Below are 18,102 nucleotides of genomic sequence, written 5' to 3' on the forward strand. Positions count from 1 at the left end.
AACTCTCTGTTTTCCAGTCTATTGTATATATACCCAGAAGTGCAATTGATAAATCCTATGGTAAATCTATGGTTAATTTTTCGAGGAAGCACCTACTGTTTCCCACAGCGGTTGTACATTCTACATCCCCACCAATGGTGAATGACAGTTGCAATTTCTCCACATCCTCACCAACATTTTTCTTGTTAATAATAGTCATCCCAAGGGGGATGAGGTGGTATCTCAGTGCGGTTTTGATTTGCATTTCCCTAATGATGAGTGATGTTGAGCATCTTGTCATGTGCTTACTAGCGATTTGTATATCTTCTTTGAAGAAATTTTTATCCAAGTACTCAGGCCACTTTACATTTCTGTAGAACTCCTCTTCTTGATACCCCAAAGGTTATCGTTCAAGACCATTTCTCTCTGAGATTTCTTGTGGCCCATCTGGAGCTGGACTTGCTCCCAACACAGACGTTCCCGTGGGAGCAGGAGTGGGAGGGGATAGAAAGCCAAAAAGAGAAGCTTCGCCAGCCGTGGAACCAGCCTGGAGAACTTGGCTCTCGTGGATTTCAAACCGATTGCTTGAGAAATCCAGAAACCCAGGCCAAGCTGGGGCCAGTTCCTGGATGGGTCCAGTTCAGTACATTGCGCCTCCCCCAAGACAGAGATGCCGGTTTTGAGGGGGTCTCACCCGGGCTGGGAGGGCAGCTGCCGCAGGCCTCAAGCCGCCAGAGCTGCCTGCGGGCCCAGTCATGTGAGATTTTCCAGGGAGAATTTGCTGTCCACTGGCCACATGACACCTACAGTCACATGCACAAACCTTTCTGCTGATGGGAAAGATTACGATCACGTTTGTAACTGGAAGGTGGATATACAGGGCTGAGCTCAGCATTCACCTCAGTTCGGAGTTTATGACCTTAAGCAGCCTGCAAGGCCCTTTTCCTGTTTTATCTTCTCCCTTCACCCCTGGGCTCAATTTGTGCCCCCCTCTTCCCGCCCCCCACTATGGGCATCCACTCTAATGTGTCTGATGTGAATCCTTGCACCTTTAAAATACATGTGCTTTCATGTGTATCTTTAACTAGTATACACTGTCCTGTGCTAATAAATCTCGCTCTCCTTCTCATTTTACTTTTCACTTAACGCTAAGTTTTAAAAACCAATTCAAATTCCAGCATATGTTTCTAATTCCTAGAGGATTCCATCCTGGCTCTCACATCTGGGAGATGGACAACCAGTTGCCACCATCTCTCCACACCCTTTCACTCTTCAGATTACTAACTAAATTAATCGAATCATCTATACCTTTTTTGTCCCCATATTTGAACTCTCTCTTACTGAGGTGGTTGCTTCATTAAAATCTCCAACTGCAATTGTTGAGCTGTTTCTTCCTGCAGTTCTGACAGCTGTTGCTTTATCTATTTTAACACTATTGTTAGATACATATAAGGTTGTGACTGTTTTACCATACGTTATATCCCTCTTTGACAACATGATGGTTTTTACCTTGAATTATCTTTTCTTAGCTATTAATATTGCTACTCTGACTTTCTTTGGTTCATATTTACCTGGTATGTCTTCTTTTCAGTTTTTTTTCAATCTTTCTCTATCGTTTTAAGTGTGTCCCTTATAGTCTATGCATCAAGGCTAAGAGTTTCTGTCTAGATATTTATTGCCTTTTTGTACATAGTAACTAATGACATTTTATTTGTAATTATTGTTACCATTACATTAGGACTTATTTCTATTTTATTTTATGTATTCTATTTACCATACTTTTTTTTTCCTTTCCTGACTTCAATTAAATAATCCATTTTTTTTTCTGCTGGTTTGAATGGTTTTTTTATAACCTTGTAAGAAAGGGAACAAATCTTCCTCACAGAAGAATTTTATTTTATTTTATTTTATTTTATTATTTTATTTTATTTTATTTTATTGACAGCTGGCCAATATGGAGATCTGAACCCTTGACCTTGGTGTTATAACACCACACTCTAACCAACTGAGCTAACCGGCCAGCCCAAGAATTTTAAACAATAAAGGTAGAAGGAATGAGTAAAGTAGAAAATCACCACTGGAATACTACATTAACAATTCCTGCAGGAAAGATCTACAAATAAATGCTAAAGTTAATGAGCAAGACTCTAAGAAGAAGCAGGATATTTGCACGGAGTCAAAGTATTTCCTCCAAAGTATTATTAATTACTGTATGGCTTTAACATATATCCACAAATTCTTTGATTTTCTTCCCTCCAGGATAAGGAGCTCAACTACTCTCACCTCAAGTGTGGGCCAGACTTAGAGACTGGCTTCTAACAAGCAGATTACAGGAAAGGAGAAATAGCAACTTTAGAGACGGAAAGATTGACAGAGCCCACCTTAACCATATGAACGAGATTAATGTCATCAATAATAATCTTCTTGACATCATGCACTTCCTGATATGAAGTGATGTGGAGAGAGCTCCACCTCTGCAGTATTCTCCCCAAAATCTATAACCCCAGCCTGATCAAGAAAAGACATCAGACAAACCCAAATTGAGAGATATTCTATGAAATATTTGATCAGTATTCTTCAAAAGTCAAGATCATGAAACACTGAGATACCACCACTGATTGGAGGCATCTAAGGAGTCATGATGACTAAGTACATCGTGGTATCCTGGATGGGATCCTGGAACAGAAGTTGCATTAGCGGAAAAATTGGTGAAAACCGAATAAAATCTGCACTTTAATTAAAAATGTTGTGCAAATGTTAATTTCTTAGTTTCAGTTACTATATCATGATTACTAAGACGTTAACATGAGGGGAAGCTGTGCTACCTGTGCTACCTTTACAATTATTCCGCAGATCTAAAATTATTTCAAAATAAAAGTTAATAAATACGTCAACGTATTGTTGTTGTGCCTGTAGGGGTGGTGTCTGAGCAGGACCAATAAACTGATATTTTTGGTTTGTATATATGCACTGGAAGAATATTTTCATAATAAACTAGAGACTATACAACAACAACAATACATTAATGAGTGAAAAATGCATTTATGTATGTATGTGTGAGCAGGCAACAAAATATTATCAGGAATGAAGAGGTAGATTAAAGAAAAACTTTTGAAATGAAAAATCTAACCCTTATAATAAAATATCAATTAGGCACAGATGAAGAGAGAACTGGGGAATTGAGAGTTAATAAACTACCAAAGGAGCCGCACTGAGACAAGTAGAGGAAAAACATAAAGGAAGCGCTAATTGTGTGTTTGCACATGCATGTGCAGTCAGCTGCTCAAAAATGTAGAATAGAGAGAAAGAAGGGAATAAAATATTTAAAGAGATAATGGCTACAAAATTTTTAGAACTAGAGAGAACATGATATGAGATGTCTAGGAAAAAAAAATGTTACCAAGCAATATAAAAATATAAATTCATACCTCGACACACCTCAGTAAAACTGATGATACTGCAAAGATAAGATCTTAAGGATGGCCAGAGAAAAAGGACGACAAGTCACCTGCAAAGGACTGATAGTTAAAAAGGCAGCAGACCTCAACCACAACAACCGAAGTCAGAAGAAAGTGAATATAAGCTTGCAAATGACGATAGAAAATAACTGTGAACCTGGAATTATGAACCCTGTGAAACTCTCTTTCAAGATTGCAGATGGTAAAAATTGGGAGTTTATCATCAAGAAAGCTGCACTAAAGTAATGAAAAATTTATTCCAGAAAAGCAGTCTAAGACACAAGATAAGAGAGGGAATGCTGAATAAATAAATGAAAATAATGTATAAACTCAAACACTATTGTCTTTAAAATAATAGTAATTTTATAGATATAATCAAATTGTTCCACTGAGAGGTTGTACCAATTTACAGTCACCAGCAACATGCGTACCTAATTTTCCCCATCTCTCTGATAACCTATTATCAGACTTTATGATTTTTACTGAACCAATAGGTAAAAATGGTATCTCAGTGAGTTTTTGCATTTTTCTTAGTATGAATCTCTTGATAGGTTATAGTTATTCTTTTCTAATTTTTTGTCTTGGTCTTTGATTATCATATCTTTTGCCTTAGTGAATTTGTTTACACAGTAAATTTTCTCCTTTTCTTTTAAGGCTTCTGGATATTGTGCCATACTTAGAAGTACCTCTCCATCTCCAAAATTATTTTTTAATTCTTTCATTGCTTCTTCAGTATTTCGTGATTTCATTTTTTAACATTTACATATTTGGTACATCTGAGAATTATTTTGGTATAAAGTATGAGATATTGATATGACTATTTTTTTTTCAGATGACTGTCCCATTTGCTAGCAGTTTTTTATTAAATAGTTCAGCTTTCTCCACTAATTTGGAATTTCAACTTTATCAGATACTAAATTCCCTTGTATTTGAATTGATATCTGCACTTTCTCCTCTATTCCATTGATTTGTCTGTTCCTGTGCTGGTACCACGCTGGTTTAATTATTATAGCTCTGTAAGTTAAGATGTTTAATAGTTGATATTGGGCCAGCCCGTGGCTCACTCGGGTGAGTGCGGTGCTGATAATGCCAAGGCCATGGGTTCAGATCCCATACAGGGATGGCCAGTTTGCTCACTGGCTGAGCGTGGTGCTGACAACACCAAGCCAAGGGTTAAGATCCCCTTACCGGTCATCTTTTAAGAAAAAAAAAAAAAAAAGTTGATGGATATTGGTCCCTTTCATTCGTCCTGGATATTTTTACTTGTTTGGTTAAAAGAACAAAATCCTCTTGGTATTTTTATTGGACTCATTAAATTTATACATCAACTTAGGTTAAACAGACTTTCTAAAAATGTGATATGTCTTTCCATATATTCAGATCATCTTTTGTATCCTTTAGTAGGATTTTAAAGTTTAATTCATAAATATATTGCATATTTCTCAATAAGTTTATTTCGAATTGTTTCATTTTGTTGTTATTATTTGTTGCTTTTGTTGTTGTGGTTGTTATAAACGGACTTTCTTCCATTAGTTTTGCAAACTAGTTGTTTGTACATGTAAAGTCTATAGTTTCTGAATATTAATTTCAAATCAGACAATTTATTGAATTATTTTCCTGTTTGTAGTACTTGGTTTTAGCTAACAGTGTTTTTAGAGCAGTTTTAGGTTCACAGGAAAGCTGAGTGGCAAGTACAGAGAGTCCCACTTCTCCCCTCCCCACATACATACACAGCCTCCGCCCGTGCTGCACCGCTGTGGAACATTGTTACAACCAGTGACCTTACACTGACACATCATTATCAACCTAGTTGATACACTAGGATCACTCTTACGTTATGATTCACTCTTGGTGTTGTACATTGTGTGGGTTTAGATAAATGTGTAATGACATGTATCCAACAGTGTAGGATCACACGGGAGAGTTTCACTGCCATAAAAATCTTCTGTGCTCTGCCTATGCATCCGCTTTCCTCCTAACTCCTGGCAACCACTGATCTTTTTATCGTTTCACTAGTTTTGCCTTTTCCAGAATGTCATATAGTTGGAACTATACAGTATGAAGCCTTTTCAGATTGGTTTCTTTCACTTAATAATACGCACTAAAGATTCCTCCATGTTTTTCTGTGGCTTGAGAGCTTTTTCTTTTCTTTTTTTTTTTTTTTTTAGTGCTCCATACTATCCTGTTGTCTGGATGTACCACAGTTTATCCATTCACCTCCTGAAAGACATCTTGGTTGCTACCAAGTTTGCAATTGTGGGTAACGTTTTTATAAACGTTTGTGTGCAGGTTTTTGTGTGGACGTAAGTTTTCAGTTTATTTGGATAAATACCAAGGAGCATGATTGCTGGTTTGTGTGGCAAGAGTGTTTAGTTTCGTGAGGAACTGCCAAACTGTCTTCCAAACTGGCTGGACCATGTTGCATTCCCCCCAGCAAGGCAGGTGAGCTCCTATTGATTTTCATCAGCAATTGGTGTGTAAAACTTTTTGAGTCAAATCTTTTGGGTTTTCCAGGTATAAAATTATGCCATTTGGAAATAATTATTTTTCCTCCTTTCTGATTTGTATATCTCTATGTTCTATCTTTTGTTGAATCATATTGGCTAATACATCCAGGAAAATGTTAAATAATACATGTGAAGACGGACAAGTCTCTCTTGTTCCTGACTTCAAGTTGGGTAGAACTTCTATCATGTCCCCATTAAGCTGATGCTGGCTTTGGCACTGAGACAGATATATTTTATCATGTTAGGGAAGTATACACCTATCCCTATTTTATTAAGAATGTTCATCAAGAATAAACTGTTGAATTTTTCAGTGTCTATGGGGATGATCATATCATTTTTCTCTTTCGATATATTAATATGGTAAGTTATGTTGATAAATTTCCTAATATAAACCATTCTTATATTTCTGAAGGTAACCTTTTTTATAAAAGGTTTTTTTATAATTGCCTTGAATTCTTAAAAAAAACAGCTTTATTACCTGAGCCCTTGTCTCTGAAAAGAATGTTAAATAAACGCACAAATATGAAAAACTGCTCATGGAGTGCTCCTTTTTCTCCAACACAAGAAAGCTCGTCTACATATGAAAAACTCTGGGACTCTGGCTGGAGAGGCACAGGCAGGGCATCCAAAAGAACCTCTCCCATAACAAATATGGAGTTTTGCTTAGCTTTAGGCAGACAAAGCTCTTTGCCTGAGGATCTGCCAGGGGCAGGGGAGCTATGGGGCTTGGGGCCCCACCCACCCTCAGGTGAGTCACTTCCACTCTTAAGGTCACCAGTTACTTCTGTAAATGATCTGAGATCTTTCTTATGTTTCTCAATGTCTTTCACAACACAGGGGGCCCAAAACCAGCCCTGCTCATGGCAGGACAAGAAGCAAGGGACAGAAGGTCAGGGTCATCCAGGCATGATGTGTCATGTGGTTCTCAGAAACTGTTTCTTGGTACAGCAAGGGAATCTCCACTAGTTTAAAGGGAGAGATCAAATTCCTGGTATCACCAGCCTCTGTCCTTAATCCTGATGCTGTCTTTCTGGCTCTCTCTTCCCAGCTTGTTGGGCCCTTGACCCTAAGTCTCTGGCAGCAAGTCCTGGCTGGCTACTGGGGGACTCCAGCAGGCTCTGGCCATCCGCATGCTAGACACAGCCTTGGCTTCCTCGGTCTCTCAGTAGTTTGGGCTACACAGAGAATCCTACAGCCTGGTAAGGAGCCCTGGCAGTGAGTCCACAGAATGGGTCAGTGTTCGGCTGAGTTAAAGCCCAACGGAAACAGCCCAGGGCAGGGGGCACCACAAATATTTGGTAGAACCATATGAAATTGCCAATAATTTGCTGGTTTTGACCTTAAAAAATAAAAGGCACCATTATATGATTCAACCAAACTCAAAAGCTGCCTTTGAGATGAAAATACAGTAGTCACAGAACCAAATCTGTGGTGCCACCCAGTGGTCAGAGCAAGAAAACAGAGCTTGTTTGATTAATGATGACAGTGACAGTAACAGAATAACATTCTGGAGCTCCTACTACATGCTGGGAATGAGTCACACATGAGGGATTATTTAGTGCTGTTGTGTTGGTGGTAATAATTATCTATACTTATATAACAAAACGGCTCTCCTGAGGTAAGCAGGTGGGTACAATTATTATCCCATTTTAGAGGTGAGAAAAACGAGGCTCAGGTGATCTACGGAGCAGTGCTAGGTCACACAGCAGAGGGAGGCAGGCCCCTGTTTGAATTCAGAGTCTGGCCCCGAGTCATGCTCTCCACATTCAGCAGTTTCCCTTCTCACTTTAGGGAGAAGTGAGGCTCCCAAGCTGGAGACCCAAACCCTGGCAGGTCCCCAGGCAAGACTTATCTAAGTGCCACACCTGAACGCCTCAGCACTTATCATATCAAGAACAGAAGATGTTAGCAAAACCATAAGGCAGGCTATAAACAATAATTTTTAAAAATGTATTAAAAGACTTATAAAAATAAAAAAGAAAACAGTGTGCTACAGAGGACATTTATCTAGTAATTCATTGTTGGCTCCATGAAGTTCACTTGGGAAAATTCTCCGTCTAAAAATTAAACAGTACTTACATAAATCAGATTAAATGTTTTGATTCAAATCTTCTTTGGGTATAAAAATGTCCATTGAACCAAATGGTAAGGTCCAAACACTCCTGTTCCACACAGCCATGGCCACTTCCTCCCTAAAAGGCTGTGCTGGCCAGGCGGAGGGGACGGTGAGGCAGGCCCCCGCTTCCCCGCCACAGGGCTCCTGTGCTGGGCTCAGGGTAGTGGACTCCCCAGAGGGCACAGAGTCAGGAGGGGTCCCTAGTAGCCTCTCTGCTGATGTGTCAGCCCATGGGACACTGTCAGAGCCATCCTGGCCTGGGAGGGCCGGGGGTCTATCAGGTGACTTGCCTCCAAGCCACTGAGCCATGAGGCTTTCTAGAGGTCACAATGTGGAGTTACAGATGGGGAGGCTGAAGCACCCAGCGAGGCATCAGCTTGCTCGGGCTCACACGCCCAGTCAGTGGCAGAGCCAGGACCATCACCCAGGCTCTGACCTCCCACTCCAGCACCTTCCAGCCCCTTGATGAGGTTGGAAGCCCTGTGGCTATGACTGACCTAGGAAAACCACAGAGGGACCTGAACCAGGACTTCAGCTGTTCCTGCGCCTGGTATGACCTGAAAACTTTGTCTCCCTCCATGTGGGCCTAGAGCAGAGGAAGAAGGAAGCTAAGAGGCTTGCAGCGTGGGCTCTGCTTGTGTCCTCCAGTTTCCTACAGTGTCTGTGCACACTGTGGGTGCCGCTCCTGATTGCAAGTGGTGATCGTGGGGAGGAGGAAGATGAAAGGGGAGAGGGACTTTGACCAGAAAAGGCCTTGATTACATCTTCACACTTAGGGCAGTCTCTTTTACCAGGGACTATTGTTTCTCATTTTAAGTTTTGTGTATCTATCTAAACTTCTTAAATTGTGCACATATTACTTTGGTAAAAATGTAAGTTAAAGCAAGAAAGACTTCAGCTAGACACAAGGAACCTGAGGAAGGACAAAGAGTTGTCCTGGCAACTGGAGAGGTGAAGATCCTTAGGGGCAGGGGCCTGAGGGGAGGTAGGGGGCATCTTCCAGCAGAGCCAGAGAAGGGAAAGTCAGCCCTATCTCTTCTCATCCCAGCAGGGTTCCACAGTAACCTTATTTTCTCCCATGAATTAACCACATCTTCAGCAGAGGTTCTTAACCTTTGTGGAGTCATGGGCCCTTTTGAAATTAGAAACTTTTATTTGTCCCAGGAAAAATAATGTTCATATATGTATATGCACAAAATTGTTCATATGATATCCTGGGTTCATGGACTCAGGTTAAGAACCCCGGTTCCATGTACTGATGGCCAGCCAGGCTTTATCTCTGAACTTCAAACGCACATGTTCAACTTTCTTCTGCAAACCTCCATGGATATCTCCTAATGGCACCTCAAAGCTCCAGGTAACTAAAACCAAACTGAAAGTTTTCCCCTTAAATCTGCTCCACCTCCTATATTCACTCTCTAGGGACTGGACCTGTCATTCACTCAGTTGCCCAAGTCTGAGACCTGCCATCCTTCTGGACCAGTGTCTCTCAACGCTGGCTGCACATCAAAGTCTGCTGTAGAGGTTTTAAAACACAGAAGCCTGGACCTCCCCTCTGTCCCCTGATGGCAGAGGGGTCCAGGATGGCCAGTCAGAAAGGTGGCTGAGAACCATGATCCCAGACAGAACATCCTGCGCTCAGTCTTTCCCAAACACTGACAAAGTCCTATGGCTTCTACCTACTGAATTTCAGGAAAGTTATTTTGAATAGGTAATTCTTAAACATGACACAAAAGTCAATGTTTAAAAAAGTATAATCTTCATGTATTGTACACATGTATTGATATTCAGTGCTACACCCCACAGATATGTACAATGAACTATGTTTCAATTATTTTAAAAAATTTGATTTTTTTAAAAAGGGTAAACAGAGGCAAGTTCCCGTCCCATCATCACCTCTTAAATGCAGTACTGCGACAGCCTCCTTACCGGCCAGCCTGTTTCCATTCTGACCTCCTCCAGTCCTTCCTCTGCAGCCAGAGTAAAAACTCTGAACTGCAAATCTGACTATGTCATTCCCCTGACTAAAGCACCTCAGTGGCCCCTCATCACTCCCAGGGTTAAGTGCACACTCCTTAGCAAGACACACAAGACTTTTATAGGAATGTTCAAATCAGTTTTATTCACATCCCAAAATTAGAAACAATCCAAATGTTTAACAAGAACCCAAATATATTCCTTTGGGGTCCTGAGAGTGTGCCTCCTCACCAGCCCAGCTGGGCCTCCCCACACTCATCCACCAATATCCAAATGGATAAACAGCTTGTGGTATATCCATACAGTGGAATACTACTCACCAATGATAAGGAGGGAACTACTGAAACATACTCTAGTAAGCACTCAAGTGGAAGAAAACACAAACTGCTGAAGTGTTTTTCCTAAACTCTTACTCAGCAAAAATCAACACAGGAGACAGACTTCTGTGTGGGGTCTTTCCCACACACCAAGAAACCAGGCAAGCAATTCTCCAGCTGACACCAGCTGGGTGTCCTCCAATTTAATTCCAACACTAACCTGGGAAGTGTCAGATCTCACAGTGGGGCTAAGTCCCACGAGACTGCCCCCCTCCTCAGATGCCAGATGCAAGCCCCAGGTTGTTTTACCTGTGCTTCTGACCAACTGGCTATCAATCAGGGTTCCCACAACCCCCTCCTTGGCTTTGGTTAATTTGCTGGGTGGCTCACAGAACTCAGGGAAACTCTTAATTATGTTTACCCATGTATTATAAAGGATATTGCAAAGGATACAGATAAAGATGTGCTTAGGGTGAGGTGTCAGGGAAAGGTATGGGGCTTCCATCCCCTGCCCTGGCACACCTCCCTCTAGGAACCTCCACATGTTCAGCTATCCAGAAGCTTCCCGAACGCTGAGCTTTTGGGTTTTTATGCAAGCTTCATTATGTAGGCGTGATTAAAGCATGGACGACTCTGTAGAAATGTGATTGGACAAAAAGGATATGATCTGACACTAACACTATATGAGTGGGTAAACCCAGCAAGGCCTCTGTGCAACGCTCCTTCCTCCCAGATATGGGGTCTTATCACCTACAATCAGATAGGGTAGGTCAAAGAATTCCTTTAAGGCCAGCTCCAAGACAGAATGGTGGCAGAATGTTAGAACTAGCCAGGAACTGTGGACGAAAACCAAAATATATGCATTATATTATCACAATACTTGTAGTTTTATGTGGCCGTGGCTTCCATTTTGACAGGGCTTCGTCACTTTTGACACAGTTTCCAGCTCTCTGCCTCCTCCCCGTTCCTCAACGTGGTCCATCCTGATATCTGGCCCTATATAACTGCCCCCGGGTAACTGCCTCCCTATGACACATAAATACAACCTACCAGACTCACCCCACTGAACCCACACCCTGCAGGGACTGCGGACATATGCCACAGTGACCACTCCTAAGTCACCGCATGGTCCCACAGGACTCAAGTCTGCTTGCTCTAAACAAACTCCCCAGTTGGAACTCCCCTTGGGAAAGCTGTTTGAGTAATGCCTTGGACCGCAACACAGGCCTGAGCCACAGGTCGGCCTCTCTCTGGCTCCCTGTCTGCTGATTGAGTGCTGTGCACTCGAGACCTTCCCAATGGCCCTCGCCGGTGCCCCTCATCTCTCGTGGATCTGTCAGTAATGCACGGCGTCTGCGTCTTACCTGACAGAGAAACACAAACCTAACTTTTTCCCTAGTCAGGGCTTTCCTAGCGAGTGGCTATCTTGGTTGGAATAAACTGGAAACAGGTCAGAAAAGAGCCATAAGTGCATCTGCTGGCATAAACAATGCTCTCATTTCCAGTGAGAGGGACGCCTGGTCACAGATCAGACATTCAGGCATTGGGCCGGTCACTGGGACAAAGAAGTATTCCATGAAAGGCGCAGTGCAAACATGCACCACCACCTCCCCTGGGGTCCTGCCAGGGCTAGTGTACAGGCACTCTCCGGAGAGACCTGAAGACAAAACTGGAAGAAAAATGCAGCACCCACCACCACCGGGATGAATCTCAGAAGCACTGTGGTGCTACGTGAAAAAAGCTAGGCACAAGAGACCACACACTGTATGCTTGTATGTATGTGAAATTCTGGGACAGACATAGTGATAGAAATCAGTGAGTGCAGGGCCGGCCCGTGGCTCACTCGGGAGAGTGTGGTGCTGATAACACCAAGGCCACGGGTTCGGATCCCTGTATAGGATGACTGGTTAGCTCACTTGGGAGAGCGTGGTGCTGACAACACCAAGTCAAGGGTTAAGATCCCCTTACCAGTCATCTTTTAGAAAAAAAAGAAATCAGTGAGTGCCAGGGTGGGGGGATGAAGGATTGACTGCAAAGAGGCGGGAGAGAACTTGGGGGGAATGGGAATGTGCTTCTCCAGCTGGGGCGGTGGGTAGCCTGGTGCTTTCATTTATCAAAAGTCAGGGAACTGTACACAGTACTTACAATTCTTGTGTTTATTGAATGCAAATAACACCTCAATAAAGCAGTTTTTTGTTTTTGTTTTATTTCGATTTCTGTGACGGTTGCTGTGAAGCATGAACAACACAGATGAAGGGATTCTGCTCAGGAACTTCCAGAAGCATCTGACCGGAAGAGAGGGAGGAAGGCTCTCCTCCAGGCCAGTTCAGCCTCACCGGGCAGGCTGAGTGGAACATTCCCTCGCCAGGAACGAGTGCGCTAGCCGGCCCCAAGCTCCGTCCAGGCTTAGGCGGGGACCGAGGGGCACGGGCGGCGCCGGGCTCCCCGCGGGCGCGCCTGGAACCCGCGGGTGGAGGGCGTTCCCCGGCCCAGGGACAGGAGGGTGGTTCTGGCACCGCCCTGCGGGAGACTGTGTGGCGCCGGCCAGCGCTCTCCGCCCGGCCCTCCAGGGACAGAGCCACCGGCTCCGGCTCCAGCTCCGACGTCCCGCTCGCACACGTCGCTCCGCAGCCCCCGGGGGCCTGGCGCCCCAGTGAACGCAGTGACCTCCCTCCAGCTCCGGCTGCCTGCGGGGCAACCCTGGCTCAGTCACCCGTCGCCCACCAGCGGAATGCGGAAAGGGGCATCAGGACCCCCGCTAGGCTGTTTCCAGGATGCCGTGCGCTGCCAGAGGCGGCTGTCCGAGCGAGCAGCGCCCCGGGTGAGACGGAGCCTGCCCCGGCGCCGCGTCCGCGCAGGCCCGCAGGACGCCCTGCAGCGGCGCCCATGTCCTCACTGACCTTCACGCGGTACAGCAGGTCACCTTGACGCGGGAACTCCCCACCCACACAAAACTTAGAAATGCTCATTCGAATGACCAAAGAAGTACGGTCTAGAAATGGTTGTATTTAGTTGTCCCTCGTGCTAAAAAGGCTGTTCCCCAGGCGTGGCTCGCCAAGTCGGGGGCTGCTGGAGGAATTAGTCCGAACGCGGGCAGGGCAGAGTGGTCATCGCCAGGCATGCCACGGCCCGAGGGACACCTGGCCCATGTCCCCGCTCTGTGGCCACAGCTCGCCACGGGACCTCGGGGGACAGGCCGGGGCGGGGACGGGGACGCATACGATGACCACGCCCGCCCGCGCGCGCTCCCAAGCCTCTCCGACCCGCAGCGCCTCCGCCCTGCCTGCGGCACAGCGAGGTTTGCCTAATTCCCTGGATGCAGCGGAGAGGCGGCCGCGGTAAGGACGAGCCACCCCCCGCCCCACGCCCGCCCTCTGGTCCCGCCGCCCCGGCCCACCCCGGGCGCTGGCTCTCGCTCCGCCGGACGCCGCCCGCGCCGCAGGTGCTGCCCAGAGGCAGCGCGCCGGTGAGTTGGCCCGAGACACCCCAAAAGAGCTGATCGGGGCGGGGGAGGCGAAGGAGGCGTCATTGGTCTCCATTTCTACCTTTGCTTGCAGCCAAGACCCTAGTAGGTGCCAGAGAGAGACTGGGGAGCTGTGGGCCCTCACATTCTCGCAGACAGCTTTCCCCGAACCCGGGTCCGCCGGCGCTGAGCACTGACCTGCCCCAGTCCTCGGGGAGACAGCCGGCTCGCGGCGACGTTTTCCCGGAAGGGAGGCCGTGGGTGTCCTCCGCTTTAGAGCGCTGGCTTTGGGCCCAGACAGAGGCCTAGGCTTGAATCCTCTCCGGTTACCGGCTGGTGTTCTTGGGTGGTTCCATAACCTTACTAAGTCTAATTTCCCATCTAAAAATAGGACTATAATGCTACTGAGGTTGAAACCAAAAGATGCAGCCAAGTGCTGAGCGCCAAGCCTGCGAGCGCAGATAGATCCGCTGATTTTAGCGGTGAAGAATCTCTGCGTCCGGCCTTGGGGGCGCACTTCGGCCCAGGCCTGCCCTCCCAGGATGACAGGATGACCTCCTGGTCCAGGGGTCGCATGCGGGCACGGACAAGAGCAAAGGCGACCCTGCGGGTAAGCACCCAGCATTCTTGGTGACCTTTGCGTGGGACGCACAGTGTGGCAAGGATAGTTGCTACTTTCCTTAAGAAGGACATCCCTCACTCACCCTTTCTTCTCAAACGTCATTCTTTACCCCCAGACACCTTCGCCTCCGAAAAGCAGGAACAACAGTCACAGTCATTAACGCCTCGAATCTCCCAGCTAACAGAGTTCCCATTTTGCAGACGCGAACTGCTAGGTCGGATGGTTAGGGGAAGCGCGCCAGCTGATGCACATGCTTTACTCTCCCCCGCTGTCCTTCATGGGTGTTAACGCTGTGTGTGGCCCTCTCTGTTAGTCGAAGACTAAACATGGGTCCGTTCGGGCAACCGGAGGAAGGAGGCAGCTAGTGTCAGATCTTCAACGAGTTCAGGGTGGACCGCCCTGCAGGCCTTACTGAAGCCCTCAGGGTCAAGGTGCGGAAGAAAACGGAAAATGGACTTGGGAGAACCACTCTCACCCTCTATCCCTGGGATGGACCCAGGAGACAGGAAAAGACCTGGGCCTTGGACATGGTCCTTGCGCGAAACGCCGGAGAAGAAGCCTTTGGCTGCTGCGCAGGGGCCCGTCATCTCCTCCCGCAGTCTTAAACCTGCTCCAAATACGGATTCCGAGAACGGCGAACCTTGGGCCGGCCGCCCTCGCCCTAAACAATGGCCCAGCAGCTTTGTCAGGAAGAAGTTTACATTTGAAGGTAGGGACGTTCCTTGGCATGAGCCACCGGCGATGGCTGCCGCGCGGGGCCGTGCTCGTTCACTGCTGTCCCCAGAGCCGACACGGTGCTGCGCACCCACGGAGCGCCGGACAAACGGGCACCACGAGCCGGCCCAGGCCCTCTGACTCAGCCGGCCGGACCAGTGACTCAGAGCCCAGCAGTCTCTTCCTTCCTCCCTTCCCCTCGGATGTGATCCGTTCCCCTGCCTCCCCCCGCGCCCGGCGCACTGGCTTCCGCTTGACTGTCCTCCTGCCACCGCGATGGTCTCCCCGTGGCCTGCTCTCACACGTTGCCCCGCACACGCGTGCGCGAGGCCCCGTCTCCGTGGTTATCAGTGCCCGCTCCCGCCCCGCAGTCCGGTCTCCGCGACCCTGGGAGCTGTCCCTTTATTCTAAAGCCTCCCGCCCCCGGCCCTCCAGGAGACCCATACCCAGGGGGCTGCGGGAGATGCAGGATTGGGACCCGCGCGTGACTGGCACTCGGGCAGATCCTTCATTTGCATGAGCGAGCAGACTCGCATCCTGATTGGGTTTAGGTGAACAGATGCCACGCCCCTTACGTTGGCTCCGCCCCCCCAGAACGCGGAGCGAGCGGTGGCCACAAGGACCGCTGCTCCAGCCGAGCCTCGGCCCGGGGTGCCGCAGGGCTCCCGCGCTAGTTCAATGGCCACTGCCTCCGGGGGACCTCCTGCTCTGTCCTTGATAGATGGGCCGCGGTGGGCCCGTCCAAGCTGGCCCGAGGGGCTGAGGTGGATCCGAATGGACCCCAACCCTGGGGACCCCAGCCAGGCAGGGCAGAGAAGTAACGAGACAACTGTCAATGCCTGGCGCGGTGCAGAGCTTTGCACAGGGTCCTTCTGGAGCGGGACGAGGGCCGGCTTCCTGGGGGTCCGGGCAGTTGAAGCAGAACTGGATAATGAGCAGGATAATGAAAGCAACCCCTTGTTAAGTCGACTGTTTTTCATTTCGCCTTTACGACAGCCCTGGGGTAGGTACTCATTTTACAGATGAGAGATCAATCGCAGTTCAAAGAGATGAAGTGCTCTTTCACCATTAGCAAGTGGCAGAGCAAGGACTTGATGCCACGGCTGCCTTTAACCTCCGTAGTGTAAGTACACTGGGCAAAGAAAACAATGTGAGCAAAGAAACTGAGGTGAGAAATGGCAGAATAGAGGGGGACACTACAGAAAAACGCCATGTTTCTGGAGCGCCAAGTTCCACACACAAGGAAGTGAGAGTGGAAGCTGGGAAGGACCGTGGGGGCCCTAGAGGGCCTCTGAAGCCACAGTCAGGAATTTGGACTTGGTGCTGAGGGTGGTGAGGGGCTGCACCCCTCCGAGTTTTCACACAGGGAGTGATGCAGTCTCTCTGGCTGCAGTTAGGAGGATGGGTGCAGGTGGGAGACGGAAAGCGGAGAGGTGGGTGCAGTCTGCTCTAGGTCTTGCTTCTCAACAGTATAGCACACATGGAAAATGATTCCTGTGGAATGGCACACTGGGTAATAAAGGAAGGGCTGTTTGCACAGCCACCCTTAGGGCTGAGGAATCCCAGGCAACACGTACCCCAGTCACAGCACACCCGGCCTCAGATAGTGACAGTGCAGGATGGGAACAAGAGCTGGATTCAAGGAATGATTAGAAAGCAAAGTGGGTGTCATTTAATGAAGCGGTGAAGAAGATACTCCCTAGGTTTCTGACAGTTCCCTCACTGCCGTAGGGAACATGGGGCAGGGTTGGAGCATGGGAAAGATTATGAGTTCTCTTTGGCCGCCCTGTGTTCAAGGCAGGTGCAGAAGCCCAACGGAAGTGGAGCAGGGCTCTGGGGTTCAACATACGGGTCCAACTTCTAGTTTCACCAACTTACTACTGCCATTATCTTGGGCAAAAAAGCCTTGTTAGGGCCGGCCCGTGGCTCACCCAGGAGAGTGTGGTGCTGATAACACCAAGGCCATGGGTTGGGATCCCTATATAGGGATGGCTGGTTGCCTCACTTGGGAGAGTGTGGTGCTGACAACACCAAGTCAAGGGTTAAGATCCCCTTACCGGTCATCTTTAAAAAAAAAAAAAAGAATCTTCTGGGGGTCTGCTTATGAAGATCTTTCAGTTTTGATTTCCCTGAATATATCTTTGTTTTGCCTGCATTTTTGAGTGAATTTTTTTTTTCTGGGCATAGAAGATAGAATGGTAGTTATTTTCTTTTACCAAATGAATATTCTCATCCTTTAAGGCCTGTTATCTATGGCCACTTCTGATACCAAATGGTCAGGGTTCAGTACAGGAAATGGAGCCAACAGAAAAAGAATGTGATACAGAGAAATATGTACTAAAAATTAGTAAGTGCATTGAAAAATAGACTCTTCTTGGTCCTCCAGGAAAGACTCTCTGAACAGCCAGAAGTAACTCACTACAGAAGCTACCACTTCTGTGACAATCAGCAGGCATAAAACCCATTCGGAACTCAATTGAGTTTAGTACCAGCACCCTTGCCACCATAACTGCAATTGTATCTACAGGCCCCCAAAACTGGGACTGGATACTAGAAAGCTGCTGCAGGAAAATCCTGTGTCTTCATATTTTTGTTTGCCAGGAGAAAACAATGAAAACTGCAGAAATATGTCTTATGTTTGTTTTTTAAATTCTACAAACCTAATTTGCATAACCCAACTTCCAGGGAATCTACAAACCGTAGTTTTTTGTTTCCTAGCCTTTCCAATACAGTAGGACAGTCTAGGAGGATATGGGAACAGTGGACGGGATCCCTGTTATCAAACGGCATGCAACGCAGGGGCCTAAAGCGGCCAATGGGCTCAACAAGAAGAATGCCAAGGAGGCTCGTGGGAGGCGGTGTCAGCGCGGTGGTGGTGGGAAAGGCCAGATAGTGTTGGGTAGGACGGTGAGGACTGTATTCAGTGAACGTAGATGGCTTGAGGATTCC

At 47.0% G+C, this 18,102-nt stretch overlaps 1 protein-coding gene across 1 annotated transcript in view; it reads left to right on the forward strand.

Moving 5' to 3' along the window:
* Window positions 1-3,458: 3,458 nt before the first annotated feature.
* Window positions 3,459-18,102, forward strand: part of PIGZ (phosphatidylinositol glycan anchor biosynthesis class Z) — a 29,774-nt gene continuing 15,130 nt past the window's right edge. The window contains exons 1-4 of the mRNA XM_063107536.1: window positions 3,459-3,639; window positions 12,723-13,263; window positions 13,399-13,652; window positions 13,698-13,820. Of these exons, the coding sequence (XP_062963606.1) occupies window positions 3,459-3,639; window positions 12,723-13,263; window positions 13,399-13,652; window positions 13,698-13,820 (1,099 nt within the window). The remainder of the gene's footprint in view (window positions 3,640-12,722; window positions 13,264-13,398; window positions 13,653-13,697; window positions 13,821-18,102) is intronic.

Source organism: Cynocephalus volans, chromosome 1, assembly GCF_027409185.1.
Source record: "Cynocephalus volans isolate mCynVol1 chromosome 1, mCynVol1.pri, whole genome shotgun sequence".
Lineage (NCBI taxonomy): Eukaryota > Metazoa > Chordata > Mammalia > Dermoptera > Cynocephalidae > Cynocephalus > Cynocephalus volans.